At 38.5% G+C, this 20,072-nt stretch overlaps 1 protein-coding gene across 9 annotated transcripts in view; it reads left to right on the forward strand.

Annotated features, from left to right (window-relative positions):
• Positions 1–19,295, forward strand: part of kdm2aa (lysine (K)-specific demethylase 2Aa) — a 32,657-nt gene extending 13,362 nt beyond the window's left edge. For 5 of the 9 annotated variants that reach the window (XM_067441180.1, XM_067441181.1, XM_067441182.1 and 2 more), the window contains exons 8-23: positions 396–549; positions 4,279–4,394; positions 4,893–4,916; positions 5,027–5,153; positions 5,247–5,473; positions 7,352–7,429; positions 8,552–8,803; positions 8,893–9,009; positions 11,658–11,744; positions 11,957–12,115; positions 12,442–12,468; positions 13,402–14,549; positions 15,925–16,088; positions 16,202–16,348; positions 16,435–16,650; positions 18,088–19,295. In XM_067441180.1, the coding sequence (XP_067297281.1) occupies positions 396–549; positions 4,279–4,394; positions 4,893–4,916; positions 5,027–5,153; positions 5,247–5,473; positions 7,352–7,429; positions 8,552–8,803; positions 8,893–9,009; positions 11,658–11,744; positions 11,957–12,115; positions 12,442–12,468; positions 13,402–14,549; positions 15,925–16,088; positions 16,202–16,348; positions 16,435–16,650; positions 18,088–18,269 (3,225 nt within the window). In that variant the 3' untranslated portion in view covers positions 18,270–19,295. The remainder of the gene's footprint in view (positions 1–395; positions 550–4,278; positions 4,395–4,892; positions 4,917–5,026; positions 5,154–5,246; positions 5,474–7,351; positions 7,430–8,551; positions 8,804–8,892; positions 9,010–11,657; positions 11,745–11,956; positions 12,116–12,441; positions 12,469–13,401; positions 14,550–15,924; positions 16,089–16,201; positions 16,349–16,434; positions 16,651–18,087) is intronic. The other 4 variants (XM_067441187.1, XM_067441183.1, XM_067441179.1 and 1 more) reach the window with 4 other exon arrangements.
• The last annotated feature ends 777 nt before the right edge of the window (positions 19,296–20,072 follow it).

Raw genomic sequence — 20,072 nt, forward strand, 5'->3', positions numbered from 1 at the left:
TCAAAAGTTATCTGTTTTTATATTGTTATAACTTCATTGAAATGTATATGAATTAGGATAAATTGGTCCTGAACTAGCAAGAACTAAAAATAAACTGTTGTATTTGATTAACTAACGTTAACAAAGTTTAATAAATAACTAACAAATTATTGGTCATAGTTAACTTTAGTTAATGTATTAAATAATATTAACAAAGTGGAATTTATTGTAAAGTTACTGACTCCAACGGTAGTGTGCATGCTGAAATCATTGTGATACAAGTTTAGCATAGACACTTGAGCTCATTGATAATGCCAAAGGAACTGTTGGGCTTTATATCTGATTATCAGTTTGCTGTCAAAATGCCCAAAATGTTTTTTGGAATAGATGAGCCTGATTTCATGTGTCTGTTACAGGTGTTTTGGTTAATCCCACCCACGGCACAAAACCTGGAGCTTTATGAGAACTGGGTGTTGTCAGGAAAACAAGGTGACATTTTCCTTGGTGACAAGGCCACTGATTGCCAGAGGATTGAGCTCAAGCAGGGCTGCACTTTCATTATTCCATCAGGTAAGCATATGCAGGCACACACATTCATTTACATGAAGAGAAAACTAGAGTGTTTTGTGTACATATTTACTTGGAATATCTGAGATTAGGATATTTTCATGGTTTGAGTTTTGAATGATTAGTTTAAGTTATGGCTGTTACTAATGATTATTTTGGTAAACGAGTAATCAAATAATTTATGTGGTAATAAAAAGACCAAAGCGAACAATAGCCTTAAAATTACTCATTCTCTGGGATGCGTTTTCATGAAAATTGAATGTAAAGAGTTTTATCTTTAAAAACAGATTAGCTTATAGCGCTTGTCTATGGGGCACAGGGTAGACACAGGGTGGTACAATTAAATCGCTAGTTAATACCACTAACAAGGCTCAAAATAGCCTCACACTAACACGGTAGCATAATGAGGGTCCCTACATGCAATCCGAAGCATTGAGAACTTTGTAAGAGTACAAACAGTTTAATAAGAAGATACTTTATAAACATAGTGCATTACGCGTTCACGGACAGGCACTATCTTGGAAAACAGTCTCGACTCATCGAGCCACGAGCGCTCTGCTAACGCCGCATTCACACGGGGCGTAGGCGTTAACGCTTCCCATTTACTTTGAATGGGTGACATCATCCGTTGCCGAACTGAATTGTGGGTTCCGTCGCGGCGCTTCACTCGCGTTGCAAGCGGCAGAAGTTGAAGAATTCTCAACTTTTCAAGCGCCAGCGCAGGCGTCATCCAATCAGATCGCCGTATGCAAATATCCTCAGTAGACGCTAGCCAATTGCGTTCATTACTGCTCCGTGAACCATCCAGACCATAGACCGTTAAAAATCCAGACGCAGCTCCTGGACCACTACGTGATATTCTTCCCGCTGTCGGCGCTTTTTCAGGATTTAATGTACTTAACAGCTTCGTGCACCTGTGCAGTGCGCTGACAACAGCTACACGGGCAATCGCACTCGCACATACAACCAAAAAAGGCGCTTTTTTGTGTTGTGTTTTGGTCCAAGCGGCAAGTTAATGTGATTGGCTGTTGTCACTATGACGATCGCGTCAGCACCCAGCTTCAGCCACGCCCTCCGTCAAGCGTTAACGCCTACGCCCCGTGTGAATGCGGCGTAAGTGATGAACTGTGACTTGGAATCTCATATGGTCCGTTGTTTCCGGAAGAAAACACTGAACACAACAGAGAAAAAAAATAAAAAAAAATAAAAATGTCCATGATATTACATTTCACAAACTTAATTCCTATCGACCAGCTCACTTAGAACAGCGCTCGTGGATCCATTCGTCGAGACGCGTAATGCACTATGTTTATAAAGTATCTTCTTATTAAACTGTTTGTACATTTACAAAGTTCTCAATGCTTCGCTTTCGTTTCCGCATTAGTTTGGGTAGCACGCACTGCCATCTAACGGTGAACTACGGAACAGCAGCATATACTGAAATGAGCAAAATCATGATATAGTACCGTTTAAAATAAAATTTATACCGGTATTTTTCCATTACCGGTATACCGCACATCCCTAGTTTATGCTTAAGCCGTTTTTACCTTTACCCCCATAAAAGAAAGCGGGTTACTGCATTTACATTGCCTCTTGCGTTGTCGGCTTAAGAAAGTGCATGTGTGAGGCACTTAGTGAGTCAATAATAGTTGGTTAAAATAAAGTATCAAAAGCAAGTAATTGTATGGTTTATTGAACATCACTGTAAAAATACCTAATATAATATACATAATATAAACATAATCCACTTATGTACATTATGTATTCTATGACCTTTTATAGATGTCTAGTCTTCATGCTCTGTTGACTATGGTTTCACTAATAATAAAACATACATTACCTTTACATAAAGCATACACATTTGTCCATACCCATGTTGATTAGACTATTAAAAACTTGAAAAGTATTAATTTAAGGTACAGAACTGATAAAGAGTGTTTAGAACTGATAAATGTGACTCATGACAATCATGCGATTTAATCGCAATTATATATTTGAATAGATTGACAGCCCTAATTTTAGGCTTCAGGGGGCCTTGACCTTGTGGTGGTTGTTGTTACACTTTACAACATGATCAAAATCTTGTTTAATATTGGCCAAGCAACATTTAATTATGTATATTTATATTTTTATATTTTGCCACTTTACAGTATAAATGCTATAGTTACTGTTTTTTTTCTTAAATAAGATGCGGACATTAAAACCATATAAATTCTAAGTTAGTTCAAACTTCTTTCACTTCTTCTTTTACTTCTCTCAAAGTTCTTCTTTGAAATCACAATGAACATTTTGCATATTAAGAAACATATTAAAGTGCAGGTTTATAAATTATTTACATTACAAATCTGGTGAAATGGTGCATGTTGTGTTCCCAGATGAACATTATAAGCAACCCAAACTCACAGCTTATGCTAAGATAGAGTTTAACCAAGCTGTTGATGCGCCCCAAGCCTGAAAATAATAACAGAGCAGCACTTCTCTATGAAACACAAAGCACGTCAGACTTTCCCAAATGCACGTTATTGGAAACTCAAACACACTGCAGAGAGTTCATGTTGAACAGCTTTTACTGTGTGCAGAGCCACTGGACAAACCCACAACGTCACGCACACTACAGCATTTGTGATTTCACAATAGTACTATTCCATATTAGGATTTTTAAATGGTGTAATATATAATTAAATGGTCTAATAATGTGATTTATGGATTCGTATCCGTGCAATGCGGCACTTCCGGTATTTTGTCTGGTTAATCGACCTTGGTAAATTGCAATCAATTATAATTATTATTTTTTTATTTTTTGTGTACTTGAATTTAATCAAGGAATTGTGACAGGCCTAGTTTAAGTTTAAGTGCGTTCACACTTGTCATGTTTGGTTCGATTAAAACGAACCCCGGTGCGATTACTCGTTTAGTGCGGTTCATTTGAACATCTGTGAACGCTGCCATCTGAACCCTGGTGCCCAACAAACAATCGGACAGAGACCGCTTAAAAGATGGGTCTCAGTCCGCTTATAAACAAACTCTGGTGCGGTTCGATTGATATATGAATGCAACACGGACCAAAGACATGTAAACGGACCAAAAACCGGACGTATAATGTCACAAGATGCAACGCATAGTCAGCTGATTTGACGACGCGGAAAGATCGGTGTATCCAAAATGAATAACTTTAACGTTAGAGGGCAAACGTGGCGCAACGAGGAAGTGCCTCATCAATACTTGGTCCGACGAGCATGTTTCGAAAATGCTAGAAAAAACGCACAAAAAGCATACCTGGTTCTTCTCATCAAAGGACCTGTATTGCCCATTTGACAGTACAGACGATGGAACTGCCATCTCTTTTGAATAAGAGACGCCCGGCTCTTTTCTGCACAACGGAGGAAATGCTGCTGTTTTGAATGTTTTGAACATTTTATGAGCTCTTCATGAGTTCTCAGCGGGTAAAAATAATGCCACATGTACACGCATAAAATGATGGCGTTTAATCTAGCACACAGCATTGTTTTGAATGTTCAGTAAGCGAGCTCCTACGTCATATAAGCCGACCAATCAGGTTGTTACCATTTCCCTGTGCCTTTGGTTCGGTCACTTTAGGGTCGCTGTTAAAAATACCAGTGTGAACGCTAAGCGGACCAGGACTATATGTTTTGTTTTTGTTTTTTGGTCTGGACCAAACGAACCAAACTAAATGAACTACAAGTGTGAACTTAATTACATGTTTTGTTTTAGGTTGGATTCATGCGGTTTATACACCAATGGACACGCTTGTATTTGGTGGGAATTTTCTTCATAGTTTTAACATTCCCATGCAACTGCACATCTCCAGCATTGAGGACAGGACAAGGGTGAGCACAACATTTTACAACAGTTGTTGCCATTTTTCAGTTCATTTATAACGTGAATATCTGTTTATGGTCTGTTTGTTCTTTTGAGATTATGTCTGGGTCATGTTTGACACTAAATTTAGAAGGGTTAAAAAGAAAATACATTTTGCATTAGATTTTTTTTTTCCTGATTTTTGAATGTGATTTTTGTTAATATATTTTTTTATTTTTTGTTGTAATTTTTAATTTTTTTTGCACCATTTTGTTTTGATACCTTATCTTAATGACACTAATCATACCTCAATTCTCATACTAATAAAGTAGGGAAATATATAATTTTGTTACTTAAATCCTATATATATATATATATATATATATATATATATATATATATATATATATATATATATATATATATATATAATTACATTTTAATGGTACAAAAAATATTGGCAGTATTTCTTGTAATGATTTTTTTTTTCTGATTTTAATAAAAACAAAACCTTTGTGTCTGGACAGGATGATTTTCCTTACTCCTTTACGGTAATGAGAATGTGATGTTTTTCTCATAATTATTGGAAATTTGGTAGGAAAATATGTATGTATCTGAAAATAATGTAACGGAAAATCGTAATGGTCACGGTCTTCCTCAGGTGCCTGCGAAGTTCCGGTATCCGTTCTATTATGAGATGGGCTGGTACGTGTTGGAGCGTTATCTGTACAGCATGACCAACACATCGTACCTCATCCCCGAGTTCCAGAAATACTCTCTGGGCATCGGTCAGTACATTAACAACAGATTCTCATCCACATACTTTTGCTTGTAATGAGCACACATAAGTTAAACTCTTTCTCTCTGATACTAATACATAGGTTTGAAGCAGGAAAGCTGTGAGGTATTAAATGGCCACACTAAAGAGGAAAGAGATGACAACAGTGCTCCCTCTCCACCTAGTGGGCCAGGGGTGAAGCTTCACTTGACTCCCTTTGAGCTGGAGGGGTTGTGGAACCTGATAGGGAAGTTGGAGTCACTGCCCTCACATAAGAAGTGTGTGCCTTCAGGAATACACAATGCTGCTGCCCTGCTACACGACATACGGGTCAGGACTCATGCTCATTGTGTATTATGCTTTTGTTTTTGGAAATGGTCATTCTGATGTACTTGCTGGTGTTATTTGTGTAGCTGTATCACAGGTTTTTTTTATTAAATGTATATTTTATGTATTATTTTGTTGCTATAAGCTGCATTCACTCTGCCACTTTGTCACTGCATGTTGCCAGTGACTGGTGGTTAAAGGTTAGTTCACCCAAAATAATGATAATATGATAATGATAAATATTGATTTACCCTAATGTCGTTCCACACCCGTCAGATCATCTTCGAAACACAGTTTAAGATATTTTATATTTAGTCTGAGATAGTATCTAAGTGTATGCACACTACACTGTCCATGTCCAGAAAGCTAATAAAAACATCATCAAAGTAGTCCATATGTGACATCAGTTAGTTAATTATGATCTCTTGAAGCATCGAAAATACATTTTGGTCCAAAAATAACAAAAACTATGACATTATTCAGCATTGTCCTCTCTTCCGTGTTTTTTTTTTTTTTAATCCTCAAATAAAGATTCAAACGGTTATGAATCAGCGTTGCTCCCGTCACTTTTATTATTTTGTTTTTGAACCGTTGGTTTTGTTACAAAAGCTTCTGTATGTAATGGCACTTGCGCCTATATGCCGCGAATACACCGCAAATGCTCTAAAGAACGCTGAAGATGAGCAGAGATTAGATCTACAGCTCTCTGCTTGCAGTATGTCAGTGACGCTCGTCAGGTAAATGAGTGAAACACACATTTTTATCAACTCGTATGTCATTAATAGCGGTTCGCTTCTGCAATTTAGTACGATTGCGTTCACATCAGTAGCGAACACTGCCGGAGTTCACATAAAACAAACCCCAGACCACCTCTTTAAGTGGGCGTTTCCACTACTGGTTGACAAAAAGATAGATAAAATAAATCTCCCCTGTTAACAAAGTAAAAAATATATATATATATATATATATATATATATATATATATATATATATATATATATATATATATATATATAAATAAATAACTAAGGTCAGCTGGTCATGATGTTATGTCTGAACAGCATTGACTGACTATGATATTTTCACCACTGCTAGATATACTAATTTAGCCTCTTCCAAAAAGTATAAAGGTAAAATAATAATTTACCAACTAAATCCCAAACAACATTAATACTTGCAACAAAAATATACACTTTATCATATCTAACATAATACAACCAACTACTTAAAGCACAATATAAGAAGCCACTCCAACAAACAAAACAAAAAAGATAAACTGAATAAAATAAAATCCCCCCTCCAAATCTGATCATGATGGTACAGTTCAATTTCATCTGGAACAGCACAAGTTTGGAGACTGAAGCACCGCCTCTCCCTTTGTTTGCTGACACATGGAATGCGGCCATCCGCTCCATGGACCAGAGGAATTTAGGACTCGGGTACAGTTAAACAGCAAAGGAATACAATTCAAAAATGTAGCAAAAGGTTAACTTGTCCTGTTTTTTTTTTTCTTATAATAAGAGGATTTAAATAACGTAACAAACCATATTAAGTTAAACATCAAATTTACCAATTTAAGTAAAACAAAAAAAAATCCATCTTGCCATTGACACTTCACAATAGGATGTAGTGACGATTCTGTCTGTTGTTTGTTGTTGAAAAATGCAATTCATTTGCATAAAGTTAAATGTATCTCAGCCTTGTCGCATTGCTGGAATGCCTACATCCTGTTGTCAATGGTCACTTGTGTTGCTGGAAACCACCAGCTTTCCATTGAAAATAAATAGAATCATGTTGCTTTGTCGCTGCGTGTCGATGGCAGTGTGAACACCACTTAAGATGTCATATGTGATGATAAATGTTTTTTTCTCTCCTTTTCAGGCGTTATTAAAAGAACATGCCAATGACATCCCTAAACTTTCTTACACTGGAAAACCCATTGTCAGATGGCCAAAGAGGGTAAGAAGTTGTTTCCTTATGTATTTTTAATTGACTTTACAGAAAGCACAAGAATTTTTATTTTTGTGCAGTTTTTGTTATTTGGTTTATTTTATGCCATACATGAAATGATTGGAATAATGAATTTAATTAAAAATAGGAATATTTTTATTGTATTATCTGTTTTAATAATTTATTTGATCTTGATTTTTAATTTAATATATGCTGAGGCCAAGTCATTGTTCTGACTCGGGAAACATTGAATCTGAGAGCTCGTTTAACATCATGACGTCATCCTCACTGCTGAGAAGCGCTTCGATAGAATATAGCACATTTTCCTCTCAGTAACAAAATAAACACACACCAAAACTGACAGTTGTGGCAGCAGAACGGAAGCATCTGATCCTAGCGATGTGGATATGGATGCACCAGCTCTGCAGTTCAGTATCCTACTTGAAATGGCACTTTATACAATAGATTTCATTAAAGAAAATAGCTTTACAGTATTAAATATAAAACAAACAGTCATTCAATCAAAGAATGGACTATGCACTTTCTGTTGCTAAATAGTTTAGAAATGAAAAACTGCTATACTGTGAGCTTTTAAAACATGTACATAAAGAGTCCTGCTGTCACTTTACTATTTCCCTTTATTTAGATTGCACAAAATAGTGTTTGATTTGTGTTATAAATTATACTGTATTAAATAAATAAAATGATTACTTTTCTACATATGGTTGTGTTCTTTATTCTCTTAAAGCATTCTTTCTAAAAAAAAAAAAAAAAAAATCTTACAATATTGGAATATATCGAATCGTAACCCCTGTATCGTGATACGTTTTGTATCGCCAGATTCTTGGCAATACACAGCCCTATCCCTCACGTGTACTCACGGGGGAGCCAAAGCTAATTATAATATGCAAAGCTTATCCAATCCTAGCCGTGGGCGTTTACTTTCAAGTCTTCCTTATGGCTCACCCATGAAATCCGAGCATTCCATGACCCCTTTAACTATTACTTTTGATGCACACTGTTTAAAACAAAACCCTAAAATCTGTAGTTTGTTTTTTCTTCTGTTTGAATATTCTATTCTAAACCCACCACACTGCAGTTCTTACTTCTCTTTTTTTTGTCTCTCCCAAGCCCCCCTGGTACCAGCCCCCTCCTCCCCCTCCACCTGTCATTCGTCCCAAGCTGGCAACCACACCTATTATTTCACGGCCAGTGAAACCAGCCTCCAATATGTCGGTCCTGCGACGGCGCCGCGTGCGCTGTAAACGCTGTGAGGCCTGTCTACGTACAGAATGTGGAGACTGCAACTTCTGTAGAGACATGAAGAAATTCGGTGGCCCAGGCAAACTCAAACAGACCTGTGTACTGCGCCAGTGTCTCGCTGTGAGTGTTTTCACATTGTGCATTGTTAATGTAGCCTTCCTTTGTTGGCATATATTATAACTTTACCTTTATATGTATTCTCTCAATAGCCTGGTCTGCCACTGTCTGCTGTTTGTGAGATCTGTGAGGAGGGAAACCAGGAGACGAGTGAAGAGCTCATGGAGTGCTCCAACTGTGCTCAGATAGCACATCCTAGCTGTTTGAAGGTACAAACTTTGTTACCAAAGCAATTCAATACACTTCTCAAAATCCTTTATTCAGATACATTTATCTGGTGAGCATAGTGACTGGAGGCTTTGTAAAGTGTGGCCACCTTCAATGACAGACCTACCTACCTTTTGATGAAATTTTACCATGCCATGAGTTTTAAAGGATTAGGAGAGTTTAAAGCTTTCTGTCCCTCATACCACTTTCAAGGTTCAGAAAGGTACTGAAGACACCATTAAAGACCCCAGTGTTTGAACCTCAATTTAATGAAGCGACATAAGTGTTAATTAAATGCAGTCTTTAAAAAAGACAATATAGTACCAGTCAAATGTTTGGAAACATTAAGATTTTTAAATATTACAGTAAAAACTGTAATATTTTGAAATATTACACTTTAAAATAGCTGTTTTGGATTTTAACATAATTGAAAATGTAATTTATTCCTGGATCATTACTTCAATGAACTTCAGTGTTCAAAGTTACATGATCCTTCAGAAATCATAGTAAAATGCAGATTTTGTGCTCAGTTATTATCTTATTATTGGTGCTCAATTATCAAAAATAGTTGTTTTTTTTTATCAATGTTGAAAATCATTTGTGTATGCTTCATATTTTTGTGGAAACTGATTAAAAACAAATTCTTGATTCTTTGATAAATATAAATGTAAAAAGAACACCATTATTTGAAATAGAAATCTTTTGTAACAGTATAAATTAATTCACAATTTAAATAACTGTTTTCTGTTTAATACATTTAAAAATCAAAATTTGTTCCTAAAGCTGAATTATTTAGTGTCACATGATCCTTCAGAAATCATTCTTATATGCGGATTTGCTTGTCTGGTTATCAGCAGACCAAGCTCAATTTAAAATTGAACATTGTTCTGGGGAGCCTGCTCTGTATTTTTCTACTGCACAACGAGGCGTGACCAACTGGCATTATTTGAATGACTCTGTATGCAATTGGATAGTCCTTCAACTAGGGGTGTGCATGGGTATTCGAATAGTCAAATATTCGTTCTGTAATTAATATTCGAAAACCTATAAATACTATTTGAATTTTACTGCGTTCATTTGGTGGCTGTAGTGATTCCATGGTAAATCCCTCTAAATCTCACAGTTATAACTAAATCCACTGGGTGGAGCGGGTAAATAAGTTGAGTGTATATGATCACATAATGTTGTTGCCTGCCTCGCAATGTTTGGAATTACTTGGATAAAAATTAAAAATGGTCTTACAAAATGGAGTTACTTTTGATAAAATCAATTAATGAAACCGAGTTATAATATCACCACCACAACGAGAATTTTACTCAAACTTCACTTAACCGTTATCTTTGTGCAACGTCAGTGGTGCATTTTCTCACCCAAGAACAATATCATCCTACAATAATAATATAATTTCTCTCAACATGAATATGTGAAACAATACAAACACGACAACCAAATACCGACGTGTGTGTGTACGTTCTGCACAATAACTGGCGTGCTTTGATTTATTAGTGTTTCTGTCTGCTCGTGCTGCTTGAGCTTATAATGCTTTTGTTCTTTAGGCATATATATAATATATTAGACATACTTTTACATTTTTTAAAACCATAAGATATAATGTAAGCATGTTGTGTACATTGCCTAATCATAAGCTTATTCAGAAATGTTGATTAAAAAAAAAAGTCTTATTTTCTCAAAATACCTAATTTAAATAAACAAATATTTGATTTTCATGAGCCCAAATATTCGAATACAATATTTTGGGAAAATGCCCATCCCTACCTTCAACCAATCAGACCACAAGGGGCATGATCAACGGGTAACAACCCATCACTTCTCTATCCATCATCGTGTTAAACCTGCCAATAGCGCGCCAGGTGGATAAGCCAGTTTGCGATTGGTTCCCGCAAAAGTGTAACAGAAGCAGTAGAAATGAATGTACAGGTTTCTATGGACTGAATTGTAGGGGGAATCAAATCAGCCGACAGATCAAGCTGGTTTTACCCAATCTTGTGATTTGCTGCTTAGTAAACATTTCTAATTATTATCACAGTTGAAAACTGTTGCACTGCTTAGTATTTTTGTGGAAAAAGATACGTTCCCCCGCCACCCAAAAGGTACTGATGAATATAAAGTTTAAAGGGTACATAACATGGACAGTTTCTGCCCATCTCATGGTAATCTTGGGTACCTATAGAATAGTATTGCATCCTTTATATCTCAATATAGTGTTTAGTTTTATCAGATATAAAAGACAGATATGCTGTACTGATTTTGGGTACATCAGTGTTAATTGTGTCATTTTCATCAATTACATTTTTTCACTAAAAGGAATAAAAACAAGACGAAAATGTAATGGAAGGGATGATTAGGGAAGAGATCCAGCCGGAATAATTGATAATAGATGCGCGCATTTGAATTGTAACGTGCTGAATATAACCGCGGTAAAATGTGGCGCTGTTGTGCGTTGTACAGGCTCACACGTTTTCTTTAGTGATACTGGTGATTTTTTTGTGGTGTAAAAACAAAATGACAGCGCTGCCAACGGCTTCCATAACCTTAAAGCTCTTGCCCTTGCTCTGTTTGATGTGCGCACGCGCTCATCCAGGAGAAGTGCCCATACATGAAATTCAACTGTTTTCTTCTGTTTCTGTAGACATCTGGGGAGGGAGTGGTGAACAAAGACCTACCGAGCTGCTGGGAGTGTCCCAAATGTGTTTTTGGCAAAGACACGGATTCTGAGGTAACACATTTTCAGCACATTCACCCAAACCCAGATGTTTTTTTTTTTTTTATGAGGGTTTGAGTGTTTGTTCTAATGCTACTAGCTTTTGCAAGCCTGCATACATACACAATCATTCACACCATGTAGACAAATGCATGCCAAGAGCTTACTGTGTTGTACACACTCCGATGTGCGTGTGTAACAGTAATGGCTGTTTTCCTGTGTGCCAGTCGTCAGGCAGCGGTGATGACATCACGGCACAGGATGGGTCAGGGGGGCGAGGGGTTGAGGGCGGGGCATGGCACGGGGTCGGGCGGCCCCCCTCTTCTCTCTCTCACGGGTCGCTCCAGAAGCGAGCAGCAGCCCCTGAGCAGCGGCTCAGGAAGAGGGTGAGAGGCTCCGCCTTACTCACGCCACTGCTGCCGCATGCACAGCCGCTTCGATCTGCATTTATTCTGTATTCTCTTCTCTGCTTTCTCTATCTCTTGCAGTAAATTCCCTCTAATTTGTTTCACCTTTTTTGTCTTCTCTCGCTCTCTCTTTGGCCCACCCTGCCCTGTTCATCATGCCCAATCATTGCTTTGACTGACTGAGGGTTTCAGAATAAGCTTTGTGTTTGCAGCCTGTGTGATTCCATATAGTGATCCTGATGTGTTTATCACTGTTCTTTCTTTTCAAGTTCACATTAACCACAGTATGATTTTCTGTTTTGCAGATAAAATTGGAGGGCGGTAAAACACATGTAAGTGTTTTTGTTGTTGTTGAAAGTTAGTATTTATCAGTGCTTAAATTATTTTCAAAATTGAATGAAAGGTGCATTAAAATGCAATTTATTGTTTACTACTTTTAACATTTAAATAATTGTATACTGACTACAACTTTGGATCAGTTGCGCACAGCACAACGCCCCACTGCATTTGGTCTGCAGACGGAATATGTGTGAAACATGCTAGTGGTGAAGGAGTCAGTGGAGAGTGGCCAGACTCTGTGCAGATGAAGTGGCAGCGAACTAAACCATTCATTCCGTTGTGGCACCGCAGCCGAATATCCAGAAGTTAAAGCCGGAGCAATTACTGAAATAAAAATAAAATAGTCTTTCCTGGGGTTTGTTGGTGGCCCTCTTCCCCAACAGGGTGAATTCGGGAAAAGTTTGATTTTCCAGCTCGCTCTGTTAGTGATGAGTTGCTGAAGCTCGTGGGGTTGGAAGGTATTGCCATCATTACAGCGGCTAGTCAGTGATTTTATTGCCATCCGTTTCCCTCTACCCATGTAAAAAATCCCCGGCCGAGTTACCTACTGCTTTTTGACAAACACCAAGGTCGTGTGGTGATGTAATAGCTGTCCGAATCCACATCTCTGTGTTTTCAAAAATATATAACTTAAATTCACTGTTTATAATCATTTTTGACCACTGCAGAGCACTGTACAGTTGCTCTTTTCTGTTATTTGGATGCATTTCTAGACTTAAAAGTATTTACAAGAGCAATATATATTTAATCATGTACTAATGAAATGTACAAGAGTCTGGTAAGACCAGGCTAGCTTCCATACTCTCTATTGGAAATTAATGACTTCCTGTCTGTCGTTTATTAGAGATTAGAGGTCTCTTTAGTGCATGTTTTTTTCCCTTTCTTTTATTTATTGTGTCTCTTACATTGTCTTTTCTCTCTTTTAGAAACGCAAATCTTCATCTCTGGATCCTCGCGTGGCTAAGATCTACCGACGACATGGAATGGAACACGATGATGATTCGGGCAGCGATGACGATGGAGATAGTGGCAAGATGCCATCAGTCCGGGGCGGGGTCTCTTCATCCCGTCGAGGTTACGGAGCTAGTAGGCGAGGTGTTTGGAGAGGCTCCTCGCATCGAGGGAGCCGAGGTGGAGGGAGCTTGGCAACTAGTTCGCTGAAAATGAGGCGAGGACTAGGTGCAAGAGGGGAGAGAGGGGGTCGGGTTAGGTTACGGGGAGGATCCCAGATGAGGCGACGACGCTATGAAACGGATGACGATGATGATGATGACGACGATGATGATGACGACGACGATGATGAGGAAGATGATGATGAGGATGACAGTGATGATGAGAGGCATCATGGTCGGTCAGAAAAGGAGCATCGCTCAAGGAGACGGAGACAGAGAGGTGATGACTACGATGATGACGACGAGGATGATGATGATGAGGAAGACAGCGAGGACCAGGACTTTGATGGAGAGGATGATGAGATGGAAGACTTAGATGATGGAGGAGAGGAAGATGATGAGGATGGAGAGAATCAGTCAGACTCTGATCCTGATCCACCCGTCTTACTTGTCTCAGACTTGAATGATGATCTGCTGAATGATTCCTATCTGACTGTGACGCTCCAGCGTCCTCCAAAGGCCAAACGTGACCCGGGGTCCATTGTACCCAAACTTGAGGCGGCTATGTCTCCCCGCACACCTAGCGGTCCTGGCTTCATCCAGCGCAAAACGCTACCCAGGACCCGACTCAGGAACAGCACCTCGACACCTGCTGGGAATGGCCTTTCTCAGTCAAAAAGCGCCCACACATCCGGCCGTCCCACAAGACGGAACTCCAACCAAGACGGTCGGGACAGAGACACAGCATCACCTTCCTCTATGTCTTCTCGTTCCTCTGTTTCTCCACCACCTGCTCCTCCAGCCGTCACCACTTCTCCTCCTTCTCTCCTCTCTCATCCCTCATTTCGTGATGTAGGAAATGAGCGTGGCTGTGAAAAAGACATTTGGGTATCAGTGTTCCGCTACTTGGGCCGGACAGACTTGGCTGTGTGTATGAGAGTCTGCAAGGCTTGGTACAAGTGGTAAGTGTAGTACACAGTTTTATTTTAATTTTGTGGGGGACATCGTAGGAGTCATGTGGGGGCCATCGAGGCCATCGTAGGAGTCCAAATTCTTGAATGACTGATAAACATGATTGTAGCTGTTATATTCAATCAGCTGAGTGGCCGAGTAGTTCATTATGCCAACCACACAAACTTCACGTATATCTTTAACCACCAACCACAGAGGCAATATGCAGAAAAAAAAGAACTCTGCACCAAACAATTATCTGTGACATTACTAGGGAGATCGAGACCACTGGTGATGTAACGTTAGACAGCTGGAAAAAGCCGTTGGCCGGTTAGCACTAAAGTTAGACGGTAAAGTCTGCAACAGTCCCATTTATATCTCTGACTGATTAGACTGGCCACAGTCATAAAATAATAAAATCTAAATCTAACATTATAGTTACCTTGATCCGGGTGGAGAAGCGGCGAACGGATAACCCCAGCGTCCTCTCCCCCTCGTTGCTCATTGCATTAGGGCTGAATGATTAATTGAAATCAAATTGAAAGTGCGATCTACTTAGTTATGTTTAGATGACGTCTTAGATAACGTTCACACTTGTAGTTAGTTTGGTCCGGAACAAAAAACAAAAACAAAGCATATAGTCCTGGTCTGCTTAGCGTTCACACTGGTATTTTTAACAGTGACCCTGAAGTTACCGAACCAAAGGTTCGCCATCATTTTATGCGTGTACATATGGCATTATTTTTACCCCCTGAGAACTCATGAAGAGCTCATAAAATGTTCAAAACATTCAAAACAGCACCAGGATTTCCTCCGTTTTTAACTAAGTAGATCGCACTTTCAATTTAATTTTAATTAATCATTCAGCCCTAATGCAATGAGCAACGAGGAGGAAAACACCTTAGGCCGCACCTACACCGCTCTACAGTCATTTGAAAGTGATTGCAGTACCAGTTTTTGCCACAATCTTACATACATTTCCTTTAAATATTGCATTTGAAAATGCAATGTGGCAAACATCTAACCAAATATGAAGTGAGAATGTTATATATCTGTTCATGAATAAGAAACTATAAAAGCTATGTGGTATAATATTTGAAAGCAAAGAAAAAAATCCCCCAGATGTTTATTAACAGAATTATTAATATTAACGTGGAGTCATATTGAATGGGTTCCATAAAAAACAAGTGTAAATATGGCCTGCGACAACCAAAGTTAACAGAGACTCATAAACAGCTGTTCATTTAAGCTAAAATATTTAGCCCACTGAACATTTGCACCAAAATAATAATGTTTGTATAAGCATTTATAAATTGCTTTGTGCTATACCAGGCTAAATGCTTGAATTTCCTCTGATCACTTGTTGTGGATCCTCTCCTCCTGCAGGTGTTGTGATAAGCGCTTATGGACCCGAATAGATCTGAGTCGTTGTCGGGCACTCAGCCCTCAGGCTCTGTCAGCTGTCATTAAACGACAACCTGTGACACTTGACCTCTCCTGGACACCTGTATCAAAGAAACAGATTGCCTGGCTCATTCATCACCTCCCAAGTACGGTTTACCTAAATCTCAGCCTTTTACAGTTTAAATTAGTTAAAATATGTACAGGAAAAAAGTAAAATAATAAGTGCACTAAAATAAAGACTAAAATCTCTCTCTTTCAGGTTTAAAAGATCTTATAATGTCAGGTTGTTCTTCATTATGCGTGTCGGCGTTAAGTTCGCAGAGCTGTCCGAGTTTGCGAACACTTGACTTGTGTTGGGCTGTAGGCGTCAAAGATTCACAAATAAAAGACCTTATTGTGCTGCCAGGTGAGGCATTCATATTTAATATTACTGGGATTGTACAGTGTGAGATGAAGTGACTCATTAACTTATCTCTTTATCCTGTCATGCAGGCAGTGAAAGTCGAAGTCGACTGAGAGGTTTGCTTACTCTGCGCTTGTCTGGTCTGGACGTGAGTGACTCTGCCCTTAAGATGATCGTCAGACATATGCCTTCACTGCGCCGGTTAGATTTGTCCCACTGCCAGGGGCTCACAGACCAGTCCATCAACCTGCTCACCACTAATGGCTGCAACACTCGCAACACACTCAGACAGCTCAATCTTTCAGGTACCCCTGATCTTCTGAAAATAGCCTTGTAAATGCCCATATAAATGTCTGGACATGTTGGCAATTCAAAATCCTGCTGTGTGAAATGTGTTTTGACTGAAAGTTACATCGGCAATGACCTACAGCCAATGAAAAAAAACAAGAGAAAGGGCAGAGTTCTAGATATTTACAATTATATCAAACAAACAAAGCATAAACATGTGCTTGTCCAGCTCCAACAGCAGCACATTGCAAAATGATTACCTTCTACCTGACTACCTTCAGCTCTCTTTGCAGAACACAATCCTTGCGTCTCCCCAATCATTTCTTCTATAATCTTTTTTCTCTTTCTCCTTTTTGCTGCAAATCAGCACACAGATAATTTGGATCACAAGCTTCTTTCGAGCTTTCATTTTTATTAACAATTTCAGTCTCGCTCGAGAACTCCGGTCTGACGCACGTGTGATCTTATTTTTTTACACTTCTAGTGTTTTTTTTTTTTTTGTGTGTGTGTGTAAATTTATGCATTGTGTAAATTCATGCATTTTGAAAACCGCAGCAACTGACTACTCTGAAAATTGTGCAGTTGAACTTGCAGTTACCCTGTTTTGCAGTTTAAGTATTTATTGTGAGATTTTATGGGTGTGTTCTATATGGATAATTTTTATCTGTGTTTATCTGTGTGTCTTTAATTTGATCTTTAAAAGACCCTGCAAACAGTAATTACACAGAAATTACATGGACATATTGTACTTAAAATGGTTAGTTAACCCAAAAATGAAAATTCTGTCAATATTTACTCACCCTCATGTCATTCGACACACATAAGACCTCTGTTCATCTTCGGAACGCAAATGAAGAAATTTGTGTTGAAATCCGATGGATCAGAAAGGCCTTCATTGACACCAATTTCATTTCCTCTCTCAAGACCCATAAAAGGCACTAAAGACGTCGTTACAAAGTCCATCTCACTACAGTGAAACAAAAGTTTCGAACCGTTCTGAATCAGTGTATCGATTCGGGTGTCAAACTGCTGAAATCACGTGACATTGGCAATCCGAATCATGAAACCATACACTGATTAATAACGGGTTGAAGATTTGTTTTGAAATCGGCACATCACTATACAAGTAGTTATTTCGTTTTTTTTCCCACAAACTATTCATGTTGATCATAAAATTATTGTAGAGCCACAAGTGAGATGGACTTTTAACCATATTTAGTGCCTTTTATGGGTCTTGAGAGAGGAAATGACTTTGGTGTCAATGAAGGCCTTTCTGAGCCATCGGATTTCAACAAAAATATCCTCATTTATGTTTCGAAGATGAACGGAGTGTCAAACGACATGAGGGGGAGTAATTAATGGCAGAATTTTCATTTTTGGGTGTACGAACCCTTTAAGTCTTGATCAGTCGGGCACTCACTGATTGGTGGTTTGACTTTTCTCTGTCTCTCTAGGTTGTAATAAGTTGACAGATGCGTGTCTGTCTTATATGAAGCGATTATCTGCACTGGCTCTGTTGGATCTCCGAGGCTGTAGGAACGTGACTCGGCACGGCTGTGAAAACTTCATCTCTGACCTTTCCTACTGCACCTTATTCTGTCTGACAGAGGACAAACTCATTCAGAGAATATCGTAACGTGCACACATATACACACACACACACATACATACATACACACACAGTCTCCGCTCAGCTCTGCTAAGTGAGCTCACGAGTGCTCCATCCCACTCAATGCAGGCTGATCTAGCCTGAACAGGAGGATGAGGCTGAAGACAAGAGATGGGTCGAAAGATATGGCCGCTGTTTTACAAGAAGGGTAAAAACAGGCTGACGGGGAGGAGGTGTTTGTCAGTGATTAAAGTGGAGGATTTTACTCCCACTACCCACGAGACCGATTCGGGCTCATTCAGTCTGTGGCTTTTTCTTCTTCTCTGGGCATTCAGCCTTATCCAAAGTGACTTCTTCAGAAGATGTTGCTGATATGCTTAACTGAACTTCATAATCCAGTCCGAGTTGGATTTGGTGAATGAGGACATTGAGGTTTGAGCAGAGAATTCTGTCCAGGTGTGACCACTGATGTTTTGCCAGACGATCCGTTTATGTCAGTGATGAGCTGCAAGGAGGAAGAAAATACCAGACAAGGCACATCCTGATAGTTTCACATCTGCCACAACTAGTTGATCAAAGAATGTAGTGGCAGCACAGGATGAATCTGAATCATAAAGACTTCAGCATATTGATCCTGATCGTTCACTCATGCTTTCTTAGTGACTTTATGTCTAAATGCAAATTTTGTTAGTTGAACCTCTTTGAAGGTTTTGCTGCCTGGATGTTTGACACTTAACCCACCACACTAAGTTTTTACTCACACGTACCAAACTTTGTTTTCTTTCATCTGATGGTTTGTACTTCTGCTTGCTGTCATCTCAAATGGCTGATTTGCCTGCATTCTCCTGTCCTGGGAAGGGTTGCTCACTGTTTAGGCTAAATTGTTCATTTACCCTTGGAAAGCTATAATTTAAGTGCAATTTGTAGCAACACAATAGCAATTATTTTCAGATAACTTTTTTGGTAATTGGTGTTCATTTAGTTCGTTTTCTGTTTTGTTTTATTTTTCATGAAAAAGCTGGAAAAATAAAGAGTGGAAAGCAAACAAGGTGTTTGATTTTTGTTTATAATGCCTTTCACCAGAATACATGATTGTTACTTCATGAAGCTTAATTTTTTTCATGGATTGCCTAAACCCGAGTTTGTCATGCATTTCAAGATGACTTAAATATTTTCAAAATGAATATGGAGTATTGGTCAACTGATATGGCCAGAGAAAAGGGTGGCTGATCTACAATGGGGTCCAAAAGTCTGAAACCATGTTGAAAATGTGAAATTTAGTCTTGGGGTTTAGACAAATGTAAAGTCTTCATTTATGATATAGAATTCGTAGTGTCATTTCTAGGTCACTAATCAAACAAGTAAATTTGTCGCCATGTTTCCTCTTGTATAAAAGGTGGGATTTCCTTTCCTCCATTTGAAGTATACTAGATTTTGTATTAAGGAAAGTAAATGAAAGCATTTTCACTGGTCCTCTTAGACTTTTGGATACTTCTGTACATATATGCACATGTATACAAGATGTACACAAAATTGTATATTTATATGTGCCTTATATCCAATACATTGCAATCAATGCATAAACCTTTATCTCACTATATCAGATGATATATGGCTAATATTATTTTATAGTTCTTGGCTATTTAATTATTCTTTTAAATATTAGCTTCTCATTTTTCCTCAGTAGGAAGTTGGAACCTCCTAATGCCTTAATATTAACTGCACAGCACCTTCCAGGTAAGAGTCGTTTTCTTTTGTATTTAGACAGAAAAGGTAGTGAATGGGGCGGGAATAACCATGACCTTGAGAAATGCAAATATTCTAATTTCA

The sequence above is a fragment of the Pseudorasbora parva genome, chromosome 4 (genome assembly GCF_024679245.1).
Source record: "Pseudorasbora parva isolate DD20220531a chromosome 4, ASM2467924v1, whole genome shotgun sequence".
NCBI classification, from domain to species: domain Eukaryota; kingdom Metazoa; phylum Chordata; class Actinopteri; order Cypriniformes; family Gobionidae; genus Pseudorasbora; species Pseudorasbora parva.